Here is a 25080-nt window from a genome sequence, read left to right on the forward strand (position 1 = left end):
TGCCGTGTGAGCGTTGGTCCCTGGGGGTGCCCCTGAGGTCACGCGTGTGTCGCTGGTGTCTGTCCCCACCCCCACGCCCTGGCCCATGTTCCCCTTGTGCCCCGCCGGTGGGGCGACTCGGGGACCCGGTGGTTCTCATTCCCCACCCACCTCCCGCTGCCCCGACCTTTCCCTCCTCATCCCCTTCCACAGAGAAAGCCCCCCTTTCCGTCAGGGGACCCCTCATCCCAGCCGGCTCAGGGTCGCTTCCCCAGGGAGAAGTGGCAGACTCACCTCCCTCCCCGTCCTGTGTGTCTGCTGGGGAACGTCCTCTGGGGTTGGCCCAGGACAGAGAGGCCTCCTCGGGCGTGGGACTTTTGGTGCCAGGGTCATGGTCGTTGTCACCCTAAAGCCGCTCCCTTTCCAAATCGAGGAGCCTGGCCCCGCAGGGGCCTGCGTGCCTGGCCAGGAAGCAGGTGTCTCACCAGAGGACCGTCCGTCCAGGGTCACAACGCGGCCACCGCCACCTCCGCACACCCGGCCTGGAGCCCGTGGCAGGGGCCGTGCCTCGCTGACTCAGCCTCTGCCATAGCCCAGGGCCCGCTGCCAGCTCCACAGCGTAGCCGCCAGCTGGTGCCTCACATTTCCCAGAGCCCGTCCCACCCCCACCCCCACCCCCCGTTCCGTCAGGCCGGCTGCCTCTGGGCGATGGGAGTAAGGTGGGAGTCCCACCCGGCCGGCCCAGGTGCTGACCCAGTGAGGACGAGCGTCTCGCTGCGCACGCCGGACCTCAGGGCTGCGGGCGCTCGCTGTGCAGGACAGCGCCCCCCCCCCACTCCTGTGACCCGTGTCCTGGTCAGTGTGGCCGCAGACACGCGCGCTCACTTGGGGTCCTGACGCAGCACCGCCCCTCCTGTGCTGCTCCAACCGCCCCAGCTCTGGCCACTGAGGACAGCCCGTTGGCTGCGTCTCCTTTGGTGAAGTATCTGCCCAGATCTATTGCCCATTTTGAAGATATTTTTTAATAAAGATTTATTTACTTTTAGAGAGGGGAAGGGAGGGAGAAAGAGAGGAAGAGAAACATCAATGGGTGGTTGCCTCTCACACGCCCCCTAGTGGGGACCTGGCCCACAACCCAGGCTTGTGTCCTGACTGGGGATCGAACCGGCGACCCTTTGGTTCAGACGGGCACTCGGTCCACTGAGCCACATGAGCCAGGGCATTATTTTTCTTCCTTAGCTTATAGATGTGAAATACATTAATTAACTTTTAAAATACTCAAACAGCTTTGCACACCTGGAATCAGTCCTACCTGGTAGAGGCATAGAATTCTTTTGTGGAGTGCAGTTCATTGTTGGATTTGATTGGCTCATTTTTTGCTGAGGCTTTTTGCATACATGCATGAGAGGTGTTGGCCTGTAGTGATCTGTGGATTCTTTTTCCTTTTTATGTCTTTGGTTTTGGCTTCCTTGGGGTCATACTGGCCTCAAAATGAGGTAAGAAGCATTTTTTCCTGTTTCTATTTCCTGGAAAAGATGATAGACAATGGATAATATCTGTTCCTTAAACATTTAATACAATTCAGCCCTGGCTGGTGTGGCTCAGTGGACTGAGTGCCAGACTGCAAAGCAAAGGGTTGCTAGTTCAATTCCCAGTCAGGGCACATGCCTGGGTTGCAGGCCAGGTCCCCAGTGGGGGGCGCATGAGAGGCAACCACACACTGATGTTTCTCTCCCTCTCTTTCTCCTTCCTTTCCCCTTTCTCTAAAAACAAAGAAATAAAATCTTTAAAAAATGAATTAAATCGCCCAAAGTATATATATAGAAAGTTTAATACAATTCAGCTCTGGCTGCTGTGGCTCAGTGGATTGAGCATCGGCCTGTGAACTGAAGGGTTGCCGGTTCGATTTCCAGCCAGGGCACATGGCCGGGTTGCTGGCAGGGGCCCCCAGTGGGTGAGAGAAAACCACACATCGATGTTTCTCTCCCTCTCCTTCTCCTTCCCTTCCCCTCTCTCCAAAAATAAATAAATAAATAAAATCTTTTTAAAAACTTAATACAATTCCCCAGTGGAAATAAATTTCTGGGCCCAGTGCTCTCTTGTTTGGAAGGTTATTAATTATTGCTTCAATTGATTAAAAAAATTTTAATTTATTATTTATTATTTATTTATAGACAGAAGGGAAGGGAGGGAGAAAAAAAGGGAGAGAAACATCAGTGTGTGGCTGCCTCCCTCACGCCTCCCACTGGGGACCTGGCCTGCAAGCCAGGCAAGTGCCCTGACCGGGGATTGAACCCGTGACCCTCTGGTTCGCAGGCCCGTGACAACCCACCGAGCTACACCAGCCGGGCTCAATTGATTTTATAAATACAGGCCTATTTTATTTATCCTTTTTTCCCTTGTGTGAGTGTTGGTACGTTTAGGGATGGGCGTTTCAGGGATCGGTCCCTTTCACCTCAGCTGTCAAACCTGTGGGCACGCAGTTGCCCCGAGCGCCCTTGCCGTCCCCGCCCTGTGCACGGGGACAGCAGGGGCTGCCGCTCGCTTCTCCTGGCAGGGACTTCTGTGTTCTCTCTGTGTTTCTGGTCACCTGGCCGTGGGAGTTTCGGTCCTCCTGGCGTCCCCCGGCCCGCCCCCAAAGAACCAGCTTGGGTTTCACTGTTTTAAAAAAATCACTTTCCTGTTTTCAGTGTCACCGACTTCTGTTCCGGTTTCGGTGTTTATTTTCTCCTGTTCCCTTAGGCTCACGTCGCGCCTTCCTCCCCTGGCTCCCTGGGGCGGAGGTTCGGACGGCGGGTTTCGGGTCTTCCTTCTCCCGTCCACACGCTCCACAGTGCGGACTTCCTTCCGAGCCCCGCCTTTGCCGCCTTCCAGACCTTCGGGAAAATACGTTGTGTCTGCACGTTATAATTTCTTTTATTTCTCTTGGGACTTATTTTCTTCATTTGTGCCCAAGTGGGGTTTGGGGTTCTGCCACGTACGGTGGTGGAGGCTGCACATGCTCAGTGGCATTGCTTCCGTGGCTTAAGCAACCGATGAACCAGTGGCCCAGACCGAGTTCAACCTGGGGCTGCGTGCTGAGGTGTGCAGAGGGCGGGACCCACCACCCCTAATGATTGCCACCGAACCCCCAGACCTAGTCCCCTGCCTGGACCGCCAGGTTGCCCTGGTGTGGGACAGACCCCTGGCCTCAGGCAGCAGGGTGAGGACCGGCTCCAGGTGGTGGGGGCCGTGCCCAGGGCCCACGGTGCGGACCCCCCTGCCAGGCGGCACAGATGGCAGCACCCTACGGCCAGCAGCTTTGACCCAGCACCCGTGTGGGTCACAAGGGACAGCACACAGCCTGGCAGCCTCGGTGCTGAGTAGGGAGCACCTCTGCCTGTTTTGGGGGCATCGTCACTGGCAGGCCCTCAGAAAGGCACCCCCCGACTCGTGCTCTGACTCAGGGCCCCAGGAGCGAGGCAGAGGTCGGCTCTGCGGGTCACCTCGCCCTGCGAGTAGAGGGACGGAGCATGCACAGGGCAATGTGAGCATGTGTGCCCCCAGCCCTTCAGCGTGTCAGGCCCGTGACCACCCAAGTCCAGCTGAGGGGAGGACTGTTGGGGGGTCCTGCATGTCCTCGCTGAGTGGCCAGACCACAGGGCCAACTGTCCACGCTGGGGAGGACTCTGTGGCCTTAGGCAAGTGAAAGGGCCTCAGGGAGACCACCATCAGCTGCTCGCTCCCGGGGGGTGGGTACTGGCAGGGTGGCTGCTGGCCCCAGACCCTGGACCCTCCAGCCGGGACCTGACCCGCTGTGTGGACAGCCCATCATGGCAACCCTGGCACAGCCGACGGAGGCCAAACGCTGTGATCCTGCTTCTCCCCGGCCGCCCTGGCACCTGTGGAGAGGGGCCCGGTGACACCCAGCACCTCAACAACACATCCCCCTCGTGGGATGCCACCCAGCTGCAGACCAGCAAAACGCAGGCCCGGCCACTGCCCCGAGTCCAGATCTGACTCTGGCCACTGCCCCTCCGATCCCCTCACCCAGCAGAAGACAGCCCTGGCTCACCCCAGGGCCTTCCTGAGGCCTCTCCTCCCACCTCAACCCCAGGCCTGGACTCTCACCCCCCACCCTCCTGGCAGGGCCCTTGGCACTCCCTCCCCTCGCCTCAGTTCCTACAGCTTCCCCGCCTCCCAGACTCTGAAAGCACCCTGCTTTCCTCTCCCTCCGTCTTTACCCTGCCACACCTGAAGCTCCCTGGGGACTCAGCCTGCACCTTCCCGCCAGCGTGTCCCCAACCCCTGTGGGGACTCGCCCAACCTCCTCTTCAAGGGGGTGGGTGGGAGCGGAGGGGTCCGCCTGAACTCTCAGCACCTGCTCCCGCCCTGCTGTCGGCTGGCTGTTCAACAAAGGCGGGCTGTTCTTGGGGGGATGTGTCCTGCAGCTCTCAGCAGCGGGTGTCCTGGGGCTGACGGGCAGCGCTGGAGGACCCCAGGCAAAGACAGCAGTCCCTCCCTGGGGACGCTGGCCCAGACCTCAGGCCTCCAGGGGCAGGTCCAGCCACTGACCTCTGCCATCTCTGTGGGTCGTCCCCAGTGCACGGGGCCAACAGCCGCAGGTAAAACCAAGAACCACCACGTTTGGGTCCAGCCACTCACCTCCGGCCCCTAGTTAAAGCAGGTCCTAATTTGGACTTCAGTCTCATCAGAAACGCGGTGGGGACCAATCTGGGACAGAATCTGGATGAAGTCAGAATTCGGGTCTTGCGGGGTCTAACCCCCCTCCCTGTCTTTGGGACTGGGGAACTGACCGCCCCGATCTGGTGACACCTCCCCGGGGAGATCCCACTCCCCACCCCGTCGCGTTGCCTCGCTCAGGCCCTGCGGTCGTTGTCTGCCCGGGCGCCGCCAGGGGGCAGCGCAGGACCACGCGTGGTTGCCGGGCTCGCTGCTCCGGGTGCGCAGGTGCCCCTGAGCCGCCCGGAGCTGGTGCTGTGTGTCGGGAGGGGGCCCCGTTTCCCCGCGCGCCACGGAGGCCGTGCACAAGGTCCCCGGGACCAGACCAGACCCGGTGCTTGCGGCCGCGGCTGGGTCACCGTGGTCCAGAAGGTGCCGGAGAAACCGCGTGCTTTAGACCCGGAACGCTCCAGGCCGCGGGGGGGATGCGGCTGGGGGCGCCGCACCAGAGGACTGGGAGAGGGTCCCGGGGGGAAGGGGCGCGGGTCAAGGAGGGGAGTGGGGGGGCAGGACAGGGGCTTCTGTGGTTGGGCGGGGCCGGTGCCAGGGGCTGGACCAAGTTCACCAGGTGGGCCCGGCTGGGCCCTGGGCGCCGGGAGCTTTGAGAGGTGCCGGCGCGAGGAGGGGGCGGGGCTCGGGGGTACGCGGCTGGGAAGGGGCGGGGTGGAGGCGGGGGCGTGGCCAGGACTTGGAGCGCGGTAGTTCGGTCCAAGTCGCCCCGCCTTCCCCCGGAGCTGTTTTCTGTTTCCCCGAAGTGACGTGCGCGGGGTGGGTTTGGGGAGGGGAGCGTGGGGCGGGGAGAGCGCGCTGGCTCCGGGATGGTGGGCCCCTCCTCCCCGTCGTCGTAATTCACCTGGCAGCTGCCGGGACGGCGAGAGACGAAGCGGCGGCGGGGGGTTGGCCCCGTCCCGCACGCGGCCGGGGCTGAGAAAGAGGACTGAGCGGCGGGCAGACGGACCTGTCCTCGCGGCCCAGGGACGGCGGGGGCAGCTTTTGCTCCCGTCTCCGCGGACGTGGACGAGCTCAGTGTTCGCCGGACGACCTCCAGCTGGTCCGACCCCCGGGCCTGCAGCGCAGCCGCCGCCGGCTCTCGCCGCAGCGGGTGGGGCGCTGGAAAGGGGGAACCACCGGGGTGCAGCGCAGAGACGCTCCGCGCGGAGGCTGAGCCAGCAGCAGCTCGGATCCCGGACTGGGAACAGAAGCCCCTTCCCGCATGCGCTGTCTGGGGAGTTTACTGTGCAAATCGAGACCCGCGTGGGCGGGGGCTGAAGGGATAGCAGTCCATACCCTTGCGAAGGCTGTCTACAGGGGACACCTCAGATACACAGACGCACACAGCGCTGACCCCTGGGGCTCAGGTGGTTGAAGGTCCTGCAAAGCTAAAGGTCACAGGTTCCACCCTGCCCACCCCCTCGGGGCCCAGGCCTGCCTTGTGGGTTTAGTCCCAGTGGGTCCCCTCCAGCGGCAACCCCTGATGTTTTGAAACCAGAGAATACACTTCCGTTTGGGCCACCGTCACTGCCAGACCTAAGGCGCAGACACAGGGAATGAATCTTTCTGGGCACTTGACTCAGGTGGCCAGCGACCTGAGAAGACAGTGGGTTCACATCCTGACAGACCATCTTATATTTTCTTTGCAGGCCAGACTTTTATCACAGTGGACAAAGTGTGCTGAGGGGTTTCGAAAAGCAGGGGGGAAAAACAGCGCTATTCTTGCCCTGGGCAGTTAGCTGTTCCCAGGGGCTGGGGGTGGTCTGACCATCTCCGGGACACAAGGCTGCAGGTGCCTCCACTTGACCTCAGGCGGAAGTCTCTAGCCGGGCCCCAGGAGGCCGCTGTCTCCCAGGAGACAGGGTGGGCCTTATCTATCTGTGGTTTCTGAAACAAAAGCTTTTTTTAATTTTATTTTTAACATTATTCAAGTACAGTTTTCTGCCTTTTACTCCCATTCCAGCCCACCTACCCATGAAACAAAAGCTTTAACATATGCATGACTCACGAGGCTTGTAACTATTTCCCTTAAGGTAAAATTTTCCAACTCTTGAGTCCTCCATCAGTTCTCCCTCACATCGATGTTTCACTGTGTCTCTCCTTTCCCCTCCCTCTGACAGTGAATAACTAAAATCCTCTTAAAAATAGACATACACAGACTGAAGTAAGGGTGCAAAAACATATTTCATGACATTGGAAACAGACAAAAAAAGCTGGGGTACCAGTACTCATGCCACAGGAAATGCACTGTAACTCAGACAGAGACAAGAGGCAAAGAAGGACCCGGCAGTTCCCCTGTGACGATCTAGCTGGAGGAAGGCATTCGAGGAGACCTAGGCACCCACGTGTCCGCTGCAGGGCTTAAACAGTCCCGAGAAGGGAGCAACCTGGCTGCCCGGGGCAGAGGAGAGCGTGCGAAGCGGAGCAGACAGACCACGGACAGGTCTCACCCTGCAGAACGGGGAACCAGTTGCGAGAGCCCAGATGGACCCGGAGGGCATCAGGCTATGCACAATACGCCCGAGAAGGACCAAAGTCATGCGAGCCCACGTGTGGGGGCGTCTAACAAGGAGAAGAGAAGAGGACCCATAGATACGGGGAGAGGGGCAGGGCTGGGGGCCGCTGAGAAAGGTGAGGGGACGGGGAGCACTGGTCGGGTGACAAACAGTCTCGGGGTGTCAGGCGCAGCCCAGGGAACACAGTCAGTCCCACGGGCACCAAGGGTGGTGTCGCGTGGGCACTGGGTCTCCGGGGGTGATCGCTCAGTTCTGCCCATCACACTGGGGTGCGCGCCTGAGGCCAATCCAACGTCGTCTGTCAACTCCAGTGCAGAAAACAAAGGACCTTTTCCCTCAACGAGCTGAGAGCCAAAGAACCTGGGCTCCAGTTCTTGAGTTCAAGTCCAGAAAGTTGCAGGAGTGGGAAGGGAAACAAGCAAAGGAGGGCAAAACAGAACTTTGTCCGGGAAAACAAAGGAGCTGTTTCTGATCAAAGGCCCACGTGACTCCCGGCTGTGGGCTGGACGTGCTGGCAGGCTGAGGGTGGCTGGGCCTGGAGTGGGTGCCTGCCCTGGGGACCCGCGCAGACAAGGACCAGGCCTTGGAGATGTGCTGGTCCCTGGCAGTGGAGCTTTGCTTTGACGATCAAACAAGGTTGTTTGCTTCCACATCTTTCCCCAGGTCTTCAGAGGCTGCTCCTGGAGGGACCCGGGAGAGGCCCCCAGTTCCCCTATCCCTTTCTGCCAGGCCTTCCCCTCGTGGCCTGGGGGTGGCGAGGCCCCCGACTGAAGGTGGCTGGGCCCAGAGCCTCTCCTGGAAAAAGGCCCAGCGTGGCCCTGGCCCGTGTGGTGCAGTTTGTTGGAATTCCCGGTCAGGGCACCTGGGCAGGTTGTAGGCTCCACGTCCTCTCGGGGCTTGGGTGGGAAGGCAGCAACCAGTGTCTGCCTCTCTCTCTCTCTCTCTCTCTCTGTCTCTCTCTGTCTCTCTGTCTCTCTGTCTCTCTCTCTCTCTGTCTCTCTCTCTCTCTCTCTCTCTCTGCAAACGCAGTGAACAAACGTTCTCGAGTGCTGATAAGGAAATGGAAAGACCCAGGGTCTCTGGGTGAGTAAGATGTTCACGCTGGAACCAAAAAGCCAGCCTTCGAGTTGCTGGTCACCTGCCAGACCCAATGAGCAGAGACAGGGGTGGGGTCTCCGGGTGCTGTCTTCAACTGGCAGGGGTCAGAGGAGGCCGAGGGCTTGTGCCCTGACACACTGCCCCACCTTCCTGCCAAGCCAGCCTCTTAGAACGGAGAGCCAAGTGTGGTGAGGGGTGTGCAATTCAGGGAAGACTGGATGGAAGCAAAGTGCAGGGTTCTTGCTCCGGGCCATGGGCTGGGGCCCGGGCAGGCCTCTGTGTGTCCCTGGCACCCCAGGGCTGGGATACCACCTGGATGGCTCCAGGTCTCTCCTGGAGGACAAAGGTCGATGGCTGTGCTCTCCTAACGACAGGCTGGGTCCTACCTGCAGTTCCTGAAACAACAGCTTTTCACAGGTGCTACCTAGTGGGCTTCTTGATGTTCCCACTCCTGAGCGCCCGCCCCATCCACACCACAGTGGGTCTACCCTCACTGTTCAGGCACAGATTTCTCCACTTCCCAGAGACCTTCAGGCAGAGACCCAGGGCTCCCCAGGAATGCAGATGGGGGCATCCCAGGAAGAAAGGAGAGACAGGAGGGACCACTCTGGTCACACAAATGACAGACAGCTCAGGCCAATGCTCCCTCCTCCAGGAATCCAGGGGGAGGGGAGGAAAGGCTGGGTCCCTGGGCCGCTGTGCCCGCCCCTGGCTGGAAGCTCTGGGAGGAAGCTGCTCTCCCTGTGACCTTGTGTGGTCTCCCTGTAGGGAAGTGGTTTCCTCTCCACCCGCTGCCGCCCGGGGCCCTGGGACGCTCCCTCCCCCTCTCTGGTCCCACGGAGGAAGGCAGGACAGCGGAAGAGGGACAGTGAGACAGACAGTCCAACGAGCACTTTGCAGCCGTTTGGGAAATGCCACCTCCCCCCAAGCAAGGACACTTAGGAGTCAATGGTTTGCCTTTCACCCCAACTGTAACTGGAAAAGACACCGGTGTTTAGGCTGCCTGTCACCGCCGAATCCAATAATCAATGACAGCCATTGAATCTTTCACGGCGCTTTAATCAGGTGGCCGGGGATCTGAGAAGATGGCGGGTTCAGACCCTAACAACCCATCTTCCCTTCTCTTTCCTGGCCAGATCTCTTATAAGGGGGTGGGGGAGGACACACAAGGTGGGGTGAGGCCTTTGAGATTCAGAAGCTGCAGCCTTCCTGTCCTGGGCAGTGAGCTGCTCCCAAGGGGTGGGGTGGTCCTCTGCTCTCCCTGGAACAAAGGTCCGGAGGTCCCCAGGTGGTAATCTTCCTCAGGGCCCCAGCAGGTCGGCTGTTTTTCCCAGGAGCCAGGGTGGGCCTTCTGTGTAGTTTCTCAGACAAAAGTTTAACATAGTTGCTAGACTTACAGCTTTTCACCTTAAGCTAAAATTTTCCAAGTCTTGAGTCCCCTGTCACACCCACAGGGCCAACAGCTCCCACCACCCACTCGGGGAGACAAGAGCAGAAATCTAATCAGTGCCATTTGCTGCCCAGGCCCAGCACACAGGAAGTGCAGGGTGTGATCTCATGCTGGCACATCAGCATAGAGATGGCGAGTCTGCCATTGCCACCCTGCCTGAGCCTCCTCTGACCCCCAGCCTTCATTTTCCTCCGTTGATATTCTATGCACTTACTTTACCAGAGAGGGGGAGGGAGGGAGAGAAACATCACACCCAGCTGGGGACCCAGCCTGCAGCCCAGGCCTGAGCCCTGACTGGGAATCAAACTGGCGGCTGTCGGGTTCGCAGGCCGGGGCTCAACCCACGGAGCCACAGCAGCCAGGGCTAAACGCCCAGCCTTTAAAAACCCTCACGACACAGGTCTCTGCCCGCCTGCCCTCACTCCCACCAGCACGCCCACGCCCTTCCTCCCCCACCAGCGAGCATCCCCTAAACCCTCAGGGTCCCCAGGAGTCTAGCAGCCAGGGGGGCAGCCCGCAGCGGTGGCTCTTGCGGGGCTCACCCCCGACCTTGTCCCCGAGGCCCTGTTGCTCTGATTCAGAGCCTAGGTCGCTCTTGCTGCCCATGCTCACAGGCTCGGACCAACCAGCACCGTGGAGCCTCAGGACTGGGGAGCGTCCCAGACAGAGGGCCCCTAGTGCAGGGAGCCAGGGCCCCAGGGGACACGCTCCCGAGGGCGGGCAGGACAGGCGCCCTGGACGCGGTGCCGGCGGCCCCGAGCACGCAGCTCCCGCGTGGCCTCACGCAGGGACGTCTCCCGGGACTGGGGTCCGGGGACCCTGACGCTCCGAGCTGTGCACGGGAACCGAGCAGGCGCGCCCGTGTCTGTGACGAGGACGGGACCGGTCCCTGCTGAGACAGGCGCCGGGTCCTGTAGGGCTGGGCGGCGACCCCCAGGGGCCGCAGGGGGTGTGGCCCTCCACGTAGATCAGGCACAAGGACAGCGGCACGGCGTGTGCCCGGCTGCTACAGGCGCGGGCACTGCCCTCTGCGGAGGGGCCTCGCAGCTGGGACAGCAGGCAAGCAGCCCCCAGGGCCCCGGTTGCCCTCCCCAGGCCCTTCCTCCAGCGCAGGACCAGGGCCCCGGGAGCAGTGGCTGTGCCCGCTGGGCAGGAGGAGTCCAGGAGGGGCCTGGGGCATCCTGCAGCCCCAGAATCCAAAGAACTGGACAGGGTGGCGGGAGGAGGGCACCGGCACCACCACCAGGGGTTGGGGGCGGGGCTGGGGGCGGCTGGGAGCTGTGGAGTCTGGAGAGGCTGGAGCAGCAGCTCCTGCGAGGCCTGGACCCTCCTCCGAGGGGTAGATGATGGTCCTCGCTGCTCTGAACGGGTCACTGCAGGCACACTCCCCCCGGGGAGGGACCGCCCGTCCCCACAGGGCACTCCAGGCAGCACGTGGGGGAGGACAGAGGAAACGGAAAATCACCGCTGGGCAACCGGCACCGGAGTAACCCCAGAGACCCCCCACCCCATGGGCTGGGTTTGTGGGCCTCAGCTTGGGGGGCCCGAGCGTGGTCGCACAGCCTCCAAGGGTCTGCGCAGTTACTCCCACGGGCCAGGAACACCGGGGTTCTACAGGGGGACACCCCACAGACCCACCCCTGCCCAGGGCTCCCAGTGACGGCGCCATGGAGAGAGTCACCGTGGGCAGCTCCCCGGGAGGGGTGCTGACGAGGCCCAGCTCCATTTCTGCAACACTGTTGCCAGAGAAGCGCAGCCTCAGGCCCCCCCCCCCGCCCCCGGCCCCCCCGCACGGCACGCAGAGCAGGGCTCTGGGAAGCCGCAGGGGTGCTCTCGATGGGGCCACCACACTGAGGACCAGGATGCGTGCAAGGGCTGCCACCAGCGGGACCGGGGACCCTCCCTGGGAAGACCCCAGTGACGCACTGGGGACAGCGGCTGAGGCGTTCAGTTCCCTGACGGTTTCCCTTCAAGGCAAGTGCTGGTCTGGGTTGTGGGGGCTGAGAAAAGGCGTCAACAGGAAGTTCTGGGCAGGGGGAGGGGGCCCCGAGTTCTCTCATCTGTCTCTCAAAACCTTCCTGAGTCTCGATTTGCAGCAGAATGCAGAGCTAGAGAGCCACTGGTGAGAGAAGCACAGCAAAGGTGGCCGAGGGGCTGGGGCCAGGCCGGCTCTGCTGCTCTGAGGCCGTGCGACCAGGGGCAGGTGGCGAACGTCCCTGCGTCCCCGTTCCCCGTCCGATGATGCGGGAAACGGCAGCACTTACCGCCTTCCCAAGGGCATTAGCTCTCTTAGGGCACGCACAGCATACAGAGCCTGGGACACGCCAAGTGGCCTGGGAGCGCCTGCTTCTGTCGCCAGGAAGCCCCAGGCTGCGTCCCTCCCAGACAGGCGCATGGGAGGAGGAACTGAAAGAGGAGGAAACCAGGCCCAGAGTCGCAGGAGCCACGGCGGGGTCAGGGTCCCACCCAGGCCTGTGTCCTAAGAACAAGCCACCCCCCAGAGAAGGGAGGAGCAGGGCTCCAGAAGGGAGGCAGGGCGGCCACGCCCTCCCCCAGCAGCTGCTGGGGTGGCTGGTCCAGCGGGGTGGGGGACAGGGGGGACCCAGAGGGAACCCCAGAGCAGTGGGGCCAGGCCCCAGCCCTCAGACGCGGTGAGGGGTGGACGGTCAGGGACAGGCCGACAGGTGAGCCTGGGGCCGCCACGCCCCACAGCCCAGCCACCCATCCTCCCCTGCAGCCGCTCCTCCCCGAGTCCGGGCTCACTGAGCAAGTCCCTGCTGGATACACGAATGCATAGAACTTTTCCTAAAGGTGTAAGATGAACACGGTCCACCCGTGAACATCAACGAATAACAGGAAAGAAACCTTGTGCAAATACTAAATGTGAAAAGCATGAAAGAATTAAGTCTGAACCAAGGAATTCGTAGAACGAGTATGAACTTCCAGGAGGAGGTGCAGCAGGGGATACAACGTAAGAAATCGTCCGGAGACACGGGGCCGTCTCAGCCTCGGGTCGCACGTGGGCGAGTCCACGCCCTCCGGACCCCGGAGGAGCCTCTCGGGGGCGTGGCCCGGGCCTGCACCCACCTGCACCCACCTGCACACCCGGCACCCGGGGCACAGGAACACGTGGCTGAGGATCTGCGGAACCTCGGGCGACAGAGGCGCTGGGCCCTGGCGTTTCCCGGTGAGATGCCGGCCGAGCGGTGACCTCCTGAAGGTCAATGGTAAGTGTGCACATTCCCGTACAGAAGGGGACGCGGTGACACGTGCCCTTGGGGTCTGCCCAGGAGCCGGCCAGCCACCCTGGAAGCGGCCGAGCCCTGAGCAAGGGGCACACTCAGGGGCGGGGGCGGGGGCAGACGCGGGGTCCCGCCGACACCCAGGGTCTGGCCCCTGTGCAGCTGCCCCCCAGCCCCACTCCGAGGAGGCGCACGAGGGGCAACCCTCCTGCCAGAAGCGCCGAGGCCAAGGGGGCAGACACAGGCAGGCCAGTGTGAGGAGGCGAGAGGAGGGGCGGCTCCACTCCCGCGCCCTGGGGTCCGGAAGGGAGGGCGTGGGCGGTGAGGGAGGCTCCTGTGTGAGAATGCACTGGATGAGAGTCTCCCAAGACCCTTGGGAGACAGGAACGCACAGACCTGAGGAACCCAGCATTCTCCACCCGAATAAAGAGGGACGAAGCCACCCTCAGCACATCCCGGTGAAACCCCAGCAAACCAAACACAAGATCCAAGTGACAAAGAGCCTGACGGGGTGACACTCGGCTGGCGGCTGGCGTCACAGCAACTGTGGACTCGGGACCCTGAGACGGGCCACCGCAGCCGCCTGAAAATCCCGCTCCCAGTGGACAGGCCGTCTGGGCACAGAGCAGACAGGGGGCTGTTTTCAGGGACACAAAGCAGAGGGCTCGGGTGTCAGCAAGCCCTGAAGGGGACCCCTCACACGGAGGGGCTCTGCGGGGACACCCTGGGGAGCCAGGAGCTGGGCGCATGTGCCCAGGGACACGACAGTCAGCGGCACTGGCTGTGACCATGGCAGCTCCCGTGGGAGACGACAAACACCCACAGGCTCTGCCACCACGGTGGGTCGGGAGGCGGTCGGCAGACCCGGGACCCCGAGGTCCCAGGTCGCCGTCCGGCGGGACGAGTGCCGGGTGGTCTCGGTGAGCAGGGACCATGGGGTTGCGTCACAGCTGCAAAGGGGACCGCTGCGGGGCCCTCGGAGCCGGGAGGAGCCGCCCATTCAGAGGAAATGGTGACACAGAGACACAGCAGAGGTACTGCTAGACTTGGTAAGAGGGCTGGGGGAGGCCCCCGGGTGCAAAGCTCCTGTCCACCCAGTGGTGGTTCCTGTAGCCAGCAGGTGGCCATCGGAGGCAAGGAAGGGGCCCTCCCTCAGAGGCTGATGGAGAAGTGGCCCAAGCCCCGTCCCTAAAGCTTTTTCCATTTTATGCCCCCAGCTGGAGGCCAGGTGCAGGTAAGGGCTGAGGACAAGCTCCACCCCAGCCCCAGGGCAGCAAGCAGGTGCCACAGAGTGCAGGCTGGGCTCCACATCTGGACAGGCTGGGACTCTCACGGGACCCCTCCCCAGGTGAGAGCACAACGGTGTCAGGTGCATGTCCTTTATTGCATTTGGTTGGGGACGCATGTGCACATGAACAGCTGTGAAGAGGTGACAGCATGAGGCTACGGGCAGCCACCAGAAGCCTCCTAACTCTTGGTGACATCAATATTTCTTCCATATTATCAGCGAGCCAGTCAAGTAACAGAAATGACAGCACAGGTGATGGCAGCGATGATGACACCAAATATGATGAGGAGGCCCAGGACCAGGGCCGCGATGTTCAGGGACTTGGCGGTGGACGCGTAGCTCTGGGCACCCGTCATGTCCTTCACCATCTTCCGGTCCCTGGACTGGGGGAGGAGAGACGGTCAGGGGGGCCTGGAGTGGAGCTGGGGAGAGCCAGCGGCTGTGACTCAGGTCCTGCCCTGCTGGTCCCCGCCCAGAGCCCTCCCCCTGCCCTTCAGCCACATCAGGACCCTCCTCTGCCTGTTCCCTGGAGCCTGAGCAGGTCCGGGCCAGGGGGACCATCCATCAGAGCCCCTCAGCCTCTCCAGGGGTCCCCGGGGCACCTCCTCCCCCTGCCCTTACCCCTCTGCTGGCCACATCACACCAGCGGTCAGGGTCTCTGGGGTTTTCATTTTTCTGGACCAGACGTGAGGTCTGGGCCTGGTGTGTGAAGGACCTGATTTCTCCAACTGGGATGGAAAGGAGAGGCCCCTGGACACGGTGCAGACCCTCCCAAAGGCAGCGTGTCCGTGTAGCCCCCTCGGACTCTCCCAGGGAGAAGGAGCCCCCACCTGACCCACACCCACACACACTCAGAAAACTGCTCCTGCTGTGAGTCCACAGTCCCCAGGGCCCTGTGGGCAGGAGGACCCCTGGGCCCCCCCCCCCCCACACCCACCTTCACGGAGTAGGCGAAGGCCACGAAGCCCAGGCAGCAGACGTTGAAGAAGAGCGTGTTGAACAGGGACCAGACGATGTGGTCGGGCATGGCGGTCTCAGGCTGGATGTTGACCACGGTGGTTGTCACGGGTGCTGAGATCTGCGGAGCCCCCAGCACGGCCACCTCGTGCTCCTCCTTGAGCATCTCGTAGGATGTGGGGACTCCGGCGTGGGGGCCAGTGAAGAAGCGCTGGGAAGTGCGGCTCATGGTGCCTAGACAGAGCGGATTCCTCAGGCCGCGGGGACTCAGTGTGCTCCGTGGGTGCTTCCCCTCCTGGCTACTTTGGGTTTCCCCAAAGTTTCCTTTTCCTGAGGTTTGCGAAACTCAGGATTGGCTGTGCCTCTGGAGGGCCGCCCGGGTTGAGTGTCGGGTTACACAGGCGGGGGGGGGGGGGGGGGGGGGCACCGCCCGGGCCTGGAGGCTTCTGGTCCCTGATGGTGGAGTCAGGCCTGGGCCCTGGTACACTGGTTCCCCATCTGGAGTGTGATGGGCCCCGGGGACATGTCTGAAGTTCAGGGTCACCCACCTGAAGGGGAGCAGTTTCACTAGGAAGTAAGCTTGTTTTCTTTGATTTAAAAATATTAATTCATTTAAAAACAACAATTGTAGCCCTGGCTGGTGTGGCTCAGTGCATTGAGTGCCAACCCTAGAACTGAAGGGTCGCTGGTTCAGTTCCAGGTCAGGGCAAGTGCCTGGGGTGCTGGCCAGGAACGCTGGCTGGGGGTTTGGGACACACAGGCAGACATGACGACCCCCCGCCCCAGCGGGCTCCCACTACTCGGTGCCTGGGATCGTGAGGACGCCAGCAGCACCTGCAGCCTCTCCCATGGAAGGGCCATGCCTGCTGTGCAGACCCAGGTGGGTGGCAGGGGGGGCCTGCCAGCACTCACTGGGCAAAGCTGGCCTTTCCGTGCCCTTGAACCCTCCGTGCACAGGACCCTGTCCCCAGCCCTGACCCCTCCCTCTCAGGCCACAGGCGTGCAGACTACCTCCAGTGGGGCCACAGCAACCTGAATGCTTCAGGCAAGTGTCCCGGGAGGGGAGGTGCAGCTGCACCCCCCTCCTGCACCCCGGCGATGGTTGCAGGGCAACCCAGCTGGGATGTGCATCACGTGGCCGGCCACAGCGGTGACAGGGTGACTCCAGGTGCCTCCCTCCCGCCCGTGGGGACTGGCTCCAGCGGCAGCAGGCGTCCCAGGAAGCCGAGACCGACACCCCGGGGCTGTGCCCACGCCGCGCGCCAGGGCCCCCGACCCTGTGCTGGGGCCACGGAGCGGGCCCTCGGTGTTCCCTGCGCCCAGCATGAGGAGGCCAGCCCCAGGGTGCCTGGGGCTGCCCTGCTGACGCCAAGCCCCTCCGAGGGCCTCCCCACCCCGCGCTGCCGGCAGCAAATGAGCAGCGCCCCCACCTTGTGCTGGAGAAGAAGCCCAGACAGGTCCCAGGTGGGGTTTTGAAGATTTCATTTATTTATTCTTAGAGAGGGGAGGGAGAGCAAGAGGAAGCCGGATCAGTTGCTTCTCATAGGCGTCCCGACCAGGCTTGACTCTGACGCACAGCCCAGGCTCGTGCCCTGAGCGGGGATCGAACCGGCAACCTTAGGTTTTACCAGTGACACACGACCTAGAGCCGCTGGCTCGGGGCAGACCTGGGACAGCTTTTCACAAGTGCCAGTACCCCCCACCCGCACCCCCTCCAGCCACACCATTGACCCCTCCCCCCGTCATGGCCCTGAGGCAGCCTGTTGCTGCCTGGTTTACATGCGATCACCAGGTGGGAGCCCTGGTCCCCCTCCTGTGCTCTGAACCTGACCTGGTTAACCTCTAAGGGCACTGGCCTACCTGGGCCCTCAGCTGCCAGTGCCCAGTGCCCTGGGTCTTCAGGACAGGGAGGGGCCCGGCCCCTGCATTCCCGAAGCCCCCGCCCACAAAAGGCTTCAGCTCACAGCCACCCACCTGGGCTGCGGTGCTCACCTGTCTGCAGGTCCCTCTGGAGCCCCACCCACCACCCTGCCCAAGCCTGGGGGCCTGGAGGGGAGAAGGGCCAGTGGCAGCCCTGGTGGGCCCAGGACACTCCAGGACCCCCAGTGGAAGGGGTCCTTTTCCTCCGAACTATCCTGAGGCCCGTGAACTCCCCTAAGCATTTGTGGATGCTCCAGTCCCTACCATAAGGATGGCATTTGGGTCCTTTCTGCCCCTGGGAAGGGACCCTGCAGGCACCTTTCCTACAAAAAGAGAAAGAACAGAACAGACAAGGAAATGCCTGTCCCCTCGGGGAAAGGCCGGTGGCAGGTCCTGGGGGCCACCTGCGTGGGAAGCCCTCTGCTCAGCCACCCCCTCCCACCTTTGTCTAAGCCCTCTGCATGCCTCTGCTTAGAAAACACAGGTGTTTGCCTTGCAAGAAGAGTCTGGACAGAGGCAGACATGTGACAGACACGGCTGTCCAGGTGTCAGGGAGCCTGGGTCATCCTCTGGGTGGCAGGGTGGGCAGAGACGGCCCCTCACGTGGAACCTACAGGCTTGGCCTGGCCAGTTGGCCCTGGGCCTTGGCAGGGTGGGTGTCAGTGTCTGGGGCCCTTAGGAGGTGTGGGTGAGGGTGGGGGGCCCACAGCTGGGGCCCAGGACACAGGAAGTAAGAGGGAGGCTGGGCGGGCCAGGCTCCCAACCCTCCTGCCCCACTGCTTGTGGGCTGGGTCTGCCAGGGGCCACCTCTTCCTTGGTGCCCGACATCTGGAAGCCTTGAGAGAACCAGGTTCGGGGCTGACTTCCAGCTCAGGGAGCTCATGTCCAGGTTGGGGCTGGGTTTCTCTTCCACCTGAAGAGCAGGGAAACTCGGGGCTGTCTTGCCAGGTGACCTGTGGACTCCCGGAGTCACGCCCCCTGCAGCCTTCTGGGGCTGATGGGGGTATTCAGGGCTGAGGGTGCTCTGGAGCAGGGCCTCTGTGCCTCAAATGCTCCCATCCTGGGTCAGGGCTCAGACCTCTGGGAAGGAGGGACCCCCCACCCTAAACTTACTGCATTCATTGCTCCTAGTGGGAGGCATGTGAAAATCAGGCCTCAGGACAAGCTCTGTTCCTGGAGTTGGTACTCATCTGGTCCCCTCCAGCTGGTCCTGTGACCACCCCCCCGCATCTGGCTCCACTGAGGGGCAGCAGGGCGGAGCAGACAGGGGCTTGCACAGCCTGCTGCCCTGTACTTCCAGGCCATCGCCAAATGCCCCGTCCCACCACAGCTGCCTCCTGGTGTCCACACGTTCCTCTGTCATGGGACCCTGCTGACCCCCTGGGGGGACAGGCCACAGGGGATGGTTCCTGGGCTGCACCCAGGAGGCACCCAACCCCACCTGGAGCCTGGACGTCAGAGGGGGGCCTGTGACAGCAGAGGAGGGGTGGGGCTGTGGGGGCCGGGCTGCCCCTGGGCTGGAGGGGTCTGTGTGACCACGTGCAGGGGCCCTGCATGGGACGTGGATGGGGCAGGAAGGGGGGCCCATGGGCAGGAGAAGCCCCAGGACCCACCGCAGCCCCGAAGGAGCCACAAGAGCCATCCTGAGTGAAGGGGCAGGAAGCAGCCGTTACCCTGCAGGCTGCCCTGCCATCTGTTCTCCTGTCAGCTGACACTCGTGGGTTTTTCCGCCTTCTCGTACCCAGTGAAATCACCAGTTTGTAAACCCTAGGAAATAGACACTCCTGAGAAATCAGAACTACCCCGGAAAGGGAGGGGCCTCGAGCTCTGTCCCAGCACCTAAAACCACGCTGCTCAGGGCTCTGCTTCAGGAAGCTTCCAGCTTCATCCCTTGAGACCACACCTGCTCCCCAAAGCCAGAGATGATCAAGGAGGAACACGAGGTGGCCGTGCTGGGAGTGCCCCAGGGCCCAGGACCCGTGGTGTCCACCCTGGTCAACATCCAGACAGAGCCCGCTGTGCACGACCACATCACCTGGTCCCTGCTCAGCTCCATCTACTTCAACTTCTGCTGCCTGGGCTTGGCGGCGTACTACCAGTCCATAAAGGTGGGTGGGTGTGTGTGGGCCCCCAGGGGCCCTCCTGCCCACAGGGCTCTGGGATGGGGAGCCGTTGCACGTGTGTGTGCACATGTGCCTGTACAAGTCACAGAGAGTCTGTACCGGGGACATGGGGTGGCAGGGTCAGCCCTGGATCCCCAGGACTCCAAGTAATTCCCTACTGACCATGCCCGAAATTAGCTCTCTCAGTAAGAATAAAGGGGTTCCCACGCCCTGACCCCCGCCTGTGGATGTGGCCAGCAGAGGGGCCGCAGGGCAGGGGGAAGAGGTGCCCAGGGACCACTGGAGAGGCTGAGAGGCTCTGAGGGAGGGACCCCCCTGGCCCGGACCTGCTCAGGCTCCAGGGGAACAGCAGAGAAGGGTCCTGATGTGGCTGAAGGGCAGGGGGAGGCTCTGGCAGGGACCAGCAGGGCAGGACCTGAGTCACAGCCGCTGGCTCTCCCCAGCTTCCACTCCAGGCCCCCCTGACCATCTCTCCTCCCCCAGTCCAGGGACCGGAAGATGGTGGGCGACATGACGGGTGCCCAGAGCTACGCGTCCACCGCCAAGTGCCTGAACGTCTGTGCCCTGATATTGAGCGTCATTCTGTTCATTTTTCATTGTAATTCACACGAGGATCTTGGTGTAACTTCAGCACAGTTGTTACGATGTCACGAAGAGTTAGGAGGCTTCTGCTGGCTGCCCATAGCCTGAGGCGGTCACCTCTTCACAGCTTGTTCATGCGCACGTGCGTCCCCGACAGAATGCAATAAAGACATGCACCTGACAACGTTGTGCTCTCACCTGGGGAGGGGTCCCGTGAGAGTCCCAGCCTGCCCCTGAGGCTGAGCCACCCCACACCCGGTGCCACCTGCTTGCTGCCCTGGCAGTGGGTGGAGCTTGTCCTCAGGCCTTACCTGCACCTGGGCCCCAGCTGGGGCAACAAAGGGAAAAATTAGGGGTGGGGGCCTCTCCTTCCCAGAGGTCTGAGCCCCGACCCAGGATGGGAGCATCTGAGGCACAGAGGCCCTGCTCCAGAGCACCCTCAGCCCTGAACACCCCCATCAGCCCCAGAAGTCAGCAGGGGGCGTGACTCCGGGAGTCCACAGGTCACCTGGCAAGACAGCCCCAGGTTTCCCTGCTCTTCAAGTGGAAGACAAACCCAGCCCCAACCTGGACGAAAGCTCCCTGAGCTGGAAGTCGGCTCCGAACCTGGTTCTCTCAAGGCTTCCAGATGTCGGGCACTAAGGGGTAGCCAGGGCAGACCCAGCCCACAAGCAGCGGGACAGCAGGGTTGGGAGCTGGGCCCGCCCGGACTGCCACTTCCTCCCTGTGCCCAGGGCCCCAGCTGTGGACGCTGCACACCCTCACCCCCACCTCCCTTCTGCCCGCAACCGCAGCGCACTAACGCTCCGGGGCCTGGCCGGCTGGGGACCTGAGGATCAGCCATAGGATCTCAGGCTGTCCCCGGCGGTCCCACGTCTGAGCAGGAGAGGGGTCAGGGCCAGGGAAGATGGTCCTGCACAGGGCACGCTGGCAGACCAGCCTCCCTGTGTCCCGAAAACACTGGCATAGACGTGGGGAGGGGCTCCCGGGAGGGGAGAGGAGGGGGGAGGAGAGCCCCGCAGGGACACCAGTGAATCCCTCCCCTAGGTCTGGCCCCGCCCACACGCGTGCACCGCCCATTTCTGTTCGCCGCAGGCTAGGCCCCGCCCCTTCTGGCCCACCTTCGGGTCCCACAACCCTGTGAACCCAGGCTGGAGACCACCCCACCTACCATCCTGGAACGCCCACCTGGGTGAAGGTGACCCTCGTCCACCCACATTCCAGGCGGAGAAGATGCTGGGGGCGGCTCCCAGGACTCGGGGCTGTGGGCTGAGCCGTGGGGAGCCCAACGGACGGCACTCGGCCCCTTCGGACGGGCCTGCACTGCGCCTGCGTGAAGCCGCAGGCGCCGCGCAATTTTCCCAAAGCTCCGGAGCGCGGCTGGTCTGCGGGCCGCCCCAGAAGTGTCCGGCCTAGCGGCGCCTTGTCCCAAGTTGCCGCCGCTCAGACGCGGGCCGCTGCAGGCTGGGTGCACCTCCTGACCGGTGCCCCGTAGAAGACGTACTAACCAACCCCGGGGGGGAGGGGGAGGGACGGGGGTCGCAGTCACGTGAGGGCGCCCCTCCCTTGTCCTCCCTTGTCCTTCCCTGGGCCTGACCCCCTCCTGCTCAGTCGTGGGACCCCTGGGGAAGGGGCGCCCTCCTGATAGGCAAGGCCTATGGCAGACACAGCACAGCCCTCTTTAGGCCGCGGTCTCGGGGCTCCACACGGGCTTGGAACAGGGTGTGGGGGGGAAGGGGGCCAGGGTCAGGATCTTCCTAGTGTGTGTGCGCCAGGACCCAACAAGACCACAGGGGGGAGAGGGGCTGCCCCCCAGGCCACAGCTAGCAGGACTGACCTCACCCCACAGCTGGAGCCCAGACAAACCCAGGTCCCCAAAGGGCAAGGTTCATGGGGAGACAGGTTCACCCCCCACACACCAGCCTGTGGCCCCCCGACTTCCCCCAGCCTCTCCGTGGTGGCTGCAGGGTCTGCAGGCAAGGAACGGGTCAAGCTGAGGACAGCCCCAGGCCCCATGTGCATCAGGGGCCCTGGAAAAAGCTCCCACCCCACGCCTGGGGGTCCCCAGAGGCTGGGGGGCCCTTCCCGGGCACTGGCAGAGGCTCCAGCCAGCAGGCCCAGCCTGTTTGGTGGGAGGATTTGGTCCTTCCTCTCAGGGTTTCTGTCCGTCAGGGCTGCCTGCTCCGTCCCTCCCTGGTGCCAGCACACCTGTGCTGCTGTCCCCTGAGGGGGAGCACAGACAGAGCTGCTGGCTGGGGGAAGCACAGCCATGGCGGGACCACCCAGGAGGGGCTGTGGGGCCGGGCTCCACCCTGCACGGGACCTGCAACCACCATGGCCTCCCAGGGCACCAGTCTGTAGCACTCACCCCTGCTCCCAGCCAGCCGGGGTCAGGGAGGCTTGTCCTCAGGGCCCAGGGTGAACGGGACCCAACCCCCCTCAGATCAGGGCTCAGATACGGGGAAGGACCAAGCCCCTCCCTGGGGCCCTGTCCCAGCTGCTGCTCCCAGCGGGAGACCAGAAACCAAGGACATCTGAGAAAGAGCTGGGCCCCCCTCAGAGCAGCAAGCAGGTGGGCCAGGGTGGGTGGTGGGCTCAGTCTCAGGGGCAGGCTGGGCACTCAGCAGGGGCAGCGGCCCAGGAAATCGGCATCATCACATCCAAGGGCACTTTATTGGGTTCAGTGGGACAGCTTCGTCCGTGCACAGCGCTGTGTGGAGGGGTGGGCGGCGGGGGCAGGGCCGGGAGGGGTGGGGAGGACGTGGTGCCCCGGCCAAGGGCAGCACCTAGGAGTAGCCTCTGTGGTTCTGCCTGGCCACCGCTGCTGCAATGGTGACTGCCTGCAACACCACAAGAACAATGGATCCTATGGTCCCAAGGATGCCCAGGACCAGGGCTGCGATGTTCAGGGACTTGGCGGTGGACGCGTAGCTCTGGGCCCCAATCATGTCGTTCACCATCTTCCGGTCCCTGGACTGGGGGAGGAGAGACGGTCAGCGGGGCCTGGAGCGGAGCTGGGGAGAGCCAGCGGCTGTGACTCAGGTCCTGCCCTGCTGGTCCCTGCCCAGAGCCCTCCCCCTGCCCTTCAGCCACATCAGGACCCTCCTCTGCCTGTTCCCTGGAGCCTGAGCAGGTCAGGGCCAGGGGGTCCCTCCCTCAGAGCCCCTCAGCCTTTCCAGGTTTCCCAGGGCACCTCCTCCCCCTGCCCTGGCCCCTCTGCTGGCCACATCCCACCAGGGGTCAGGGTCTCTGGGGTTTTCATTTTTCTGGACCAGACGTGAGGTCTGGGTCTGGTGTGTGAAGGACCTGATTTCTCCAACTGGGATGGAAAGGAGAGGCCCCTGGACACGGTGCAGACCCTCCCAAAGGCAGCGTGTCCGTGTAGCCCCCTCGGACTCTCCCAGGGAAGGAGCCCCCACCTGACCCACACCCACACACACTCAGGAAACTGCTCCTGCTGTGAGTCCACAGTCCCCAGGGCCCTGTGGGCAGGAGGATCCCTGGGAGGGGGCCCACACGCACCCACCTTCACGGAGTAGGCTAATGCCACGAAGCCCAGGCAGCAGATGTTGAAGTAGATCGTGTTGAACAGGGACCAGACAATGTGGTCGGGCACGGCCATCTCAGGCTGGATGTTGACCACGGTGGACACCACGGGTCCTGGGCCCTGGGGAGTCCCCCAGTTCGCCATCTCCTGGTCCCTCTTGATCATCTCTGGATCTGAGGAGCCGGTGAGGTCTCAAGTGAAATAGGTAGAAGCTTCCTGAAGCAGAGCCCAGAGCAGGGTGGTTTTATGTGCTGGGACAGTGCTCAGGGCCCCTCCCTCTCCGGGGTAGTTCTGATTTCTCGGAAGTGTCTATTTCCTGCAGTTTGTGCATTGGTAAAGGGGGTGGTGCCGCGGTCCAGCTGCAGCTAGGTCCAGGGTCTCCTGGAAGGTGGGTAAGGTGTCGGCGATGGGAGACAGACGGCAACACACCTCAGAGGACAGTGATGCTCTGTTCTGTTTATTGCAAGTACAAGCAGGTTTTTATACTTTCATTTTTAGCAGTGATTGACATTTGCGATTAGGTAAAGCAGAAAAAAAACATTAATACAAAGGTAACCAGGAAAAATACAAAAATTCCCATAGATTCAATTATATTAAACAAAGATTATTATAACCACGAGAGCCATAAATCAGACAATTAGAAATAGCTGTACGTACAGAGTTTGAATGTCTTATTGTTTATTAAAATTCTCAGAATTTGTCATGGGGCAAAAGGATACGCTAAATTGAACAGAGGTTATAGGAAATATAGGAAATTTATTATAAGGCCTTTGTGATGTCTAACTTACCTATTTATCTTTTCTGTCTAAAATATTTCTCTATGCACCATGGACTCTAACTCCCTGGTAACTGTTTCTACGTGCTTAATTTATAATAGTTAGCCAGCTTTTCTTATTTCTTTGCCTGTCTAATTCTATTTGATACATATTCCTATTCAAGGTAAAGGCGGGGCTGTTACTTCAACAACTTTTAGACATTCAGGGGCTATTTCATTAGAGGGGATTTTATTCTCTGGTCAAGAAATTATTTTATACAACTTCATTGGAATTATGCAAATCAATAAACCTGAGATACAGATAGCTGACAATCCCACCACCTTTTAATCTCCAAAACAAACAGGTAAGGAGAGATAAGCAGGAAATTCAGCTACAGTAAACTCTTTTTATTTCTTAGTTAATAAACACCAGGGAGGTCTGCTTCGAGCTAGCCTTTCCATGAAATTTAGATTATTATAAGGCACTTGGACTCCATCCTTATTGACCATTCCAATGCTACCCTCATTATATGCTCCTGTATAAGGCAATGGGAGATCTGGAACCCTCTGGAGACCATTAGCTCCTTTTGGGGGATACCACAATTTTGCCAATAATCTAATATGCTACCCAGGGGTATCCCTGGGCTGTGGGTAAGGGTCTATATAGTTTTTTCTTGTTTTCTAGAAAGATCTTTGTATCTATGGGTAAGGAACAGGCGTGGGAAAGTCCACCAATAATTCAACCTATTGTAACTGATTTATGAATTCTTATATGGGAACAACCGGGGATAATTTCTTACTCAGGTTTATAAACACTTTATTTAAAACAATCTGGGCATGATTCAATAGTCTAGGGAGAACTAGTTGTCCCTTCAGAATTTCCCTCAAAATCAATCATTGACTCTTTTCGA

The 25080-nt window shown here is 61.5% G+C and overlaps 3 protein-coding genes across 3 annotated transcripts; 1 reads left to right on the forward strand and 2 right to left on the reverse strand.

Moving 5' to 3' along the window:
• Positions 1 to 14363: 14363 nt before the first annotated feature.
• LOC114499179 (interferon-induced transmembrane protein 3-like) lies at positions 14364 to 15565 on the reverse strand. Its single transcript, XM_028515115.2, has 2 exons — positions 15224 to 15565; positions 14364 to 14669 (listed from the first exon to the last, which is right to left on the reverse strand). Exons 1-2 carry the CDS (start codon positions 15470 to 15472, stop codon positions 14514 to 14516), a joined length of 405 nt encoding a protein of 134 aa, XP_028370916.1. The 5' UTR covers positions 15473 to 15565; the 3' UTR covers positions 14364 to 14513.
• Positions 15566 to 18926: 3361 nt separating this feature from the next.
• Positions 18927 to 21284, forward strand: LOC114499178 (interferon-induced transmembrane protein 2-like). Its single transcript, XM_028515114.2, has 3 exons — positions 18927 to 19271; positions 19770 to 19907; positions 21093 to 21284. Exons 1-3 carry the CDS (start codon positions 19086 to 19088, stop codon positions 21282 to 21284), a joined length of 516 nt encoding a protein of 171 aa, XP_028370915.1. The 5' UTR covers positions 18927 to 19085.
• A 1370-nt stretch (positions 21285 to 22654) lies between these two features.
• Positions 22655 to 23646, reverse strand: LOC114499177 (interferon-induced transmembrane protein 2-like). The gene is made up of 2 exons (XM_028515113.2): positions 23395 to 23646; positions 22655 to 22843 (listed from the first exon to the last, which is right to left on the reverse strand). Exons 1-2 carry the CDS (start codon positions 23578 to 23580, stop codon positions 22655 to 22657), a joined length of 375 nt encoding a protein of 124 aa, XP_028370914.1. The 5' UTR covers positions 23581 to 23646.
• Positions 23647 to 25080: the final 1434 nt, after the last annotated feature.

Source organism: Phyllostomus discolor, chromosome 6, assembly GCF_004126475.2.
Source record: "Phyllostomus discolor isolate MPI-MPIP mPhyDis1 chromosome 6, mPhyDis1.pri.v3, whole genome shotgun sequence".
Classification (NCBI taxonomy): Eukaryota; Metazoa; Chordata; class Mammalia; order Chiroptera; family Phyllostomidae; genus Phyllostomus; species Phyllostomus discolor.

Bases quoted from the DNA above. Each gene is read 5' to 3' on its own strand.
- LOC114499179 (XM_028515115.2), bottom strand. From the start codon at position 15,472: ATGAGCCGCACTTCCCAGCGCTTCTTCACTGGCCCCCACGCCGGAGTC. The intron at 14,670-15,223 runs GTGGGTGTGGGG...CTCCTCCCCCAG, and splicing joins CCTTCGCCTACTCCGTGAAG to TCCAGGGACCGGAAGATGGT.
- LOC114499178 (XM_028515114.2), top strand. From the start codon at position 19,086: ATGATCAAGGAGGAACACGAGGTGGCCGTGCTGGGAGTGCCCCAGGGC. The intron at 19,272-19,769 runs GTGGGTGGGTGT...CTCCTCCCCCAG, and splicing joins CGTACTACCAGTCCATAAAG to TCCAGGGACCGGAAGATGGT. The intron at 19,908-21,092 runs GTAACTTCAGCA...CCCACATTCCAG, and splicing joins ATTCACACGAGGATCTTGGT to GCGGAGAAGATGCTGGGGGC.
- LOC114499177 (XM_028515113.2), bottom strand. From the start codon at position 23,580: ATGATCAAGAGGGACCAGGAGATGGCGAACTGGGGGACTCCCCAGGGC. The intron at 22,844-23,394 runs GTGGGTGCGTGT...CTCCTCCCCCAG, and splicing joins CATTAGCCTACTCCGTGAAG to TCCAGGGACCGGAAGATGGT.